Source organism: Eufriesea mexicana, unplaced genomic scaffold (assembly GCF_001483705.2).
Source record: "Eufriesea mexicana isolate 0111107269 unplaced genomic scaffold, ASM148370v2 scaffold3062, whole genome shotgun sequence".
Taxonomy (NCBI): domain Eukaryota; kingdom Metazoa; phylum Arthropoda; class Insecta; order Hymenoptera; family Apidae; genus Eufriesea; species Eufriesea mexicana.
Genome location: NW_016911092.1, coordinates 478,529 through 484,414, shown reverse-complemented (window position 1 = coordinate 484,414; position 5,886 = coordinate 478,529). Strand labels below are relative to the sequence as shown.

At 39.4% G+C, this 5,886-nt stretch overlaps 1 protein-coding gene across 2 annotated transcripts in view; it reads left to right on the top strand.

Annotated features, from left to right (window-relative positions):
- Positions 1–5,886, top strand: part of Nha1 (Na[+]/H[+] hydrogen antiporter 1) — a 217,451-nt gene that overhangs the window by 38,847 nt on the left and 172,718 nt on the right. The window contains exon 1 of one of the 2 annotated variants that reach the window (XM_017904711.1): positions 307–1,547. The exons of the other annotated variant lie outside the window; for it this stretch is intronic. Within the exon in view, the coding sequence (XP_017760200.1) occupies positions 1,222–1,547 (326 nt within the window). The 5' untranslated portion in view covers positions 307–1,221. Of the gene's footprint in view, positions 1–306; positions 1,548–5,886 lie in introns of those variants that run through there. 2 annotated transcript variants of the gene reach the window in all.

Genomic DNA, 5,886 nt, shown 5'->3' with positions numbered 1-5,886 from the left:
AAAGAGTGTGATAGGTTTGGTTAACAGTGGAGAGTCTGTGCGGTGATCGGAGGTTGTTCAGTTTCGTTGGCAAAGTTGGTTTCGGTAGCCGTGGCAACAAGAGAGTCATAGGTGTGTCTCTGACAGTTGGACGAGTAATAGGTCCAGCAGCTGGACGCTCAGTGACGCGTCCGGCTCGGGAAGAGCAGAGGAATACCGACGCAGGGGAAGCGAGTTAGGCGGAGAGCGTCGGCGGTGAGGATCGCGGCGGTAAAAGCGGGTCAAGGTGTCGAAGACGTCAAGCAGTCGTGGAGATATCGGCGCGAGGTGTTAGCGCGTCTCCCTGGAAAAACAAAGAGTCACGCGACTCCGTTAACGATCGAGCCGGCTCCCCTATCAGCCGCGTGATCGTTAATCAACGATCAGGGATCATCGTGTTTGGACTTTCTCGGAGTCATCGTCACGCGACTCCGCACACTGTCAACGATCGACAGGGAGACGTCGGGCTGTGTTCGTGAACCGCGCCGTCTCCATTGGCAGTCAATCGAGGAAAGCCGATCGCGACTAGCTCGTTTCGCTCCGGTTCCGCTCCTTCCCGATCTTCGCTCTCATCTTTCGTCGGTATACGCGCTTGCAATTTTTCTTTTCTATTCTTCGCGATCGCGAATCCAACCTAGTCGACTGAAAGCATCCTTGTACCCCTGGCAGCCTAGATATAAAAGCGTTTCGTTGCTTTTTCGAGACTACGGACTCGTCGGTCAGCTCGTCGGAGAATCCCATTCGAGGAGTCGGAGGATTTTACGGAAGCGACTTTTCCACGGACCGAACTCCAACTCCACTTTGGGTACATGGATTCGCGTTGCTTCAGTGGGATCGAGGACTTCGCGAAGCAAAAACATCCCTGCGTTCCAACGGGGAGCCTGAAAGTCTGTCGGGTCCCCGTGGCCAAGCTGGATCTTTTCGCCTCTGTGCTGCGAAACATCGAGAAGTTCACGTAGCCTGTCTCATCGAGAACCGTTCCAGTCCATCTTCCGAGGATTGGTATCCGACATCGGTGACGCTTGACAGTCTCTCCGATTCTATACTGGCGATTCGATCGACACGAGCTACGCGTCCGAGTGTCTCCGTCGATATCACGCTCGCGTATCTGGAAATTAAGGTGGTCGGGGTGAATCACCTGGAATCGTTGCTTGCCCCTGCATGCACGTCCTCGGTTAATTCTTGGGTTCACGGAGACACGATATGGAGATCGACATGAGCGGCAGAACGAATAGGTCGACCGAGGAATTAGCCAAGAGACGCGTCTCCATTAGCGATCAGATCCTCGGCATGGATAATCCCAGCTTTGACCATCATCGGCGCATAAGCGCTAGCTCTGAGCATAATTCCGATCAGGGTCGCGGCAAATCGATACTGCAGCACGGAAGCAACCACGGCAGCGCGGAGAATATCCCGCAGCACAAGTTCGATCTCGAGAACGGCAGGATCAATGGGAACAGGAAGAAGTCCGCGCACAGCTTGACCAGCTCCATTAGGGACAAGATCGAGTACTCCGAGGAGCTTGAACGGTGAGAATTTTCTTCATTTCTCTGATACCGTCAATCTTTTTCCCCTCGATTTTTGGATCGTTAATGGACCCGGAGGTTTAAGCGGGATTTTGGAAATAGCTAGCTGGACGGTTCAAAGGGTAATTCGTTGCGGATGATGGATGAACGGATTGGTTTCTCTTTTTGGTACTTTTGCTCCTATCTTGACAGCTATTTTCAGATTTCTTTCGGTAGAAGTGTATTTTGTGGTGCATGAATTTTTATTTTGTCTATTGTGTTGCATTGGAATATTTTTATTCCAGTATAATACTATTAATACTATTCAAATAGCATAATAATAATAACAATAATAATACAATAATAATGCTATATAATACTATTTGAGGTGTATTTCTTTAGTTGGAAATTTGGGTTCTTCTTTGCTGTATTTAAGTATAAAAAAAATATATATATAAAAATGGGAGAAGGAATATGATATTGCTTATTTCTGTCATATTAGATGCTGGATTGGAATATTACTATTCAAATATAATACTATTAATACTATTTAAATACTATAATAATAATAACAATAATAGTATAATAATAATATAATAATGATACTATATAATACTATTACTATTTAAATAGTACAATAATAGTAACAATAATAATAATATAATAATAATAATACTATTTGAGGTGTATTTCTTTAGTTGCAAATTAGGGTTCTTCGTTGTATTCGAGTAAAAAAAGAAAAATGTGAGAAGGAACATGGTATTGGTTATTTCTGTGATATTAGATGTCGGATAAAATCTTTTAATTAGCGATTCTTCGTTAATATGCTTAATGCTATTGTATTTGCTGCCAAAGGTACAGTGACGTGACAGATATAATGAATGCACAAGTATAATACACGACAGTTTAAAAAGATTGATCGCGCTAAGCTTTTGAAAGCACTGATTAAGCAGGGTTTATACAGGGGTTGACAGAATAATGAAATATTTTAATCGATACTTACCTGTAAGAATTATCTGGGTAATTGGATTCGCTTTTCCTGAAAATGATAAGTTGTATCATATGTCAACTATTATACCGAGATAATATAATTAAATTATTCTTTATTAAATCCGCGCATAAATTTACGATAAGTATAAATCTTCCATAAAAATTCGCCAAAAATTTCCAAGCAATTATTTTTTCGCACAAAATTTTTAAACTGCAGTATGGGGAAAACAATCCTCACTATCGCATTCAGATACTATGATCGAATAATCACAAACATTTAAAATATTTTACACACGTGTGAGATATATTAAAACATTTTAACAAATTTCAATATTGTATACGCGATAAATTAAAAATATATTAAAAGCGTCACGTTATGTTTATAAAACAAATTTCACGATCCATAGATACTTCCAAGTATCACATACCTTACGTTCGGTATTTATTCGACTAATCACTCCCATAATCACGAGCACCTTATTTTTCAATTCTCCCTACACAATGTTTTATTAAAATCAATCTCTCCACACGTCACGTAACTTCCCTGTTACATTCACAGTGCATAATACCTCAGCACCGGTACTGGCAACTATCGTCACACGATATCGCGTAGTATCGCAAGAATTAACAATTAAGATGGGAAAAAAGAAAAAGGAAAAATAGGCAACGATACGGTAAAGCTATTCACCGGTCATAAATTTACGAAAGCAAGACAAAGAGCAAAAAGAAGGAAAAAATGTGCAGAACGCTGTCACACCATCGATCAATCTAACATTCTACCTGCTATTATCCACGCCATCGCGATTCTTCATCCGACGAATATTTTTCCTTTTTTCTTTCCTCCAAGGTGGCATCCGTGCACGATCCACGCGTAGAACAACGAATGAAAACTATTCGAAACAGGCAATCCTAATCGAGGGAATTGTAACGGATCTAGGAAGCGTAGATCGTGATGTAACAGTCTGTGACAAAGCCTGTCATTTCCAATCGCCTTGATAAGATCATAAAGTCTAATGAGATTGAATCAAGCTCTGCTCTAAGTTTCCTATATCGTCTGCTCGCGTGCGCTTTGCAAGGTATTCGTCTCTGTTAACGCTCTCTGAATCCCTGACGAGCTTTTTGCTGCCTCGGAGGGATCACCTGTTGGCACGATTGGCCAGCCCGATGAATCGCGTTACAGGAAGCGAAAATCGGAGCAAAAATCGTGCGATGGGAAATCAGTGGCTGGGAAATCCGAAGGTCGCGTTGACCTCCTCGTGGTGAGCGAATCCGTCGCCAGGAACATCAAATGACCGTCATTTCGCGTGAAATTGACGCGATTTTAAATTGGCTCAGACGGGAACTAGACTTGCGCGAGGCTTGCTCCGGATATGATGTGTTTTCGGAATATCAGAGGATCAGTTGTACTGCGGAAAATCTGCTGTGTTATGAAAAGCGTGAAAATGTTGTTTTCCCGATATTATCTTCTGATTGCTATTTTAGATCGTGGAGTGTTTGATTTTATCCACAGTGGCTGATAAGGTAGATAATTTTAAGTATTTTCTTGGCAGTGATGGTGTAGCATGTATCTGTGCTTGTGAGAAATAATACTGTATCTCATAATTTTCAAAAATTCTAGTTTTCTCATTTTTCATTTGATATTAAAAAGGAAATCAAGTTTTATTTAATGGAATATTAATAAGATTGATACACAGATTAATCATGGAATGAAATTATTTACAGTTATTTTGAAAAGCCACTGAACATATAGCAGTAAAAATCGTGGATACTTAAATAGAAATTAAGATATTTATTTTTATGTTAATTAATATGTAGAATTTATTTTCTTATTATTGTATGATAAAAATTTCAGTCATAAATTCAGAAAGTTAAATTTGGATTCATGAAAATTGTATTCAGTTGTGTCAGAAGATAGCCAAAAATTCGTGCAATGTTTGGTCCTCTAAGCATACGTGATTCCTTGAAGAAACGAGGTCTTTCGGATACTGTTTCGGTGTACCAAATTTTCGGTTCAAATATTAAAGTCCCTGTTGACAGTGGAGTATACGGTGCACGTGTGTTTCAACGAAAGGTTTCGCCTTCAAACTTCTCGCGTTATCCGTCCCGTGGTATATATTTACTTTGCTTCCTCGCTTTCTTCCCTTGGCTGTTCTTCTCCTTGCTCTTCTTCCTCTTCCAGCGACGCGTCTCGCTTCTGACTTATAAATCAGCGTGAAATACAGGCCACGATTTATTTGTATTCCTGCTTGTTCGTATATACGACTCCGATTTCGGGCTTCGAACCTTCAATAATTCAAACTGCAGCCTTTTCCCGATGATACAAGCTGTTTTAAAAAAAGATTCGTCACGGGCGATTACGAGAATGGTATAGCCTGGAATGTCTCGCCCAATGGACGTCCTAGTGAATTCTGTATAGGGGATTAAGTGGGTTTATACATTGAAATTTGTGTGGAATTTGTTATTCCGTAAGTATACTTTGTGATTGGGATTTTTAATTCTCTATTTTCTACTTTTCATTTTTATATAGGAGGATAAAAATTATTTCACGTATGATTCATTCACGGGTCAAAGTGATTAACTCCTAAATTAACAAAAATTTTATTTTTCTTAATTTCAAAATTAAATAAAATTTTAACTCTGCACTCGGCGATTTTTCGTTACAGGAAAGTAGTAATTCGCAGACTTTCTGCCATAAGGTAGACGATATTTTTAAAGCTGTAAATAACAAATCGTATGCGGTTTAAGCCGTAGAATTATTTTACTTCGATATTCCACGCATCGTTGGGTAATTGCAAATTTGATATATTAATTAACGTCCATCTTTAGAATCTGATTAAATGGCGATTGAGAGGCGCCTCTCGAGTGCAAAGGATTAAAGCGTTAAAGCTCGAAAATTAAAGCTCAAATCTTGTTTGATATTTAAAATGAATTTGTATTTTTCCTTTTTCTAGAGATAATCTATTTTATAAATTATTAGTTGCGTATTTTCTGCGTATTTTTAATATTAATATTTCCAGGGATAAGAGGCGTGTTGCTGAAAAACACCACAGATAAACCGATTAACAGCTTACATATTACTTACATATAACCACCTCGGTATTATAAGCTACAAAAGTATCGTAAAAGCCCGGGAAGTTATTAATTCCACGTTACTAGATATTAAAATTTTCACTAGGATGAAAACAAGTCGGGAATGACACTCGGTATGAGAACACTGAAAAAATTTATTCATAATAGCGCATAAAAGTTATTCCGATTTAATGAATACTTTTGAAAAACTCGAAGACATCTTCATGTGTCATTCATTTGTCTGGTGAGCACTCCAGGCCATCCATAAAGCTCTGACTGAAACCTCTAAACCTCTAAAACACAG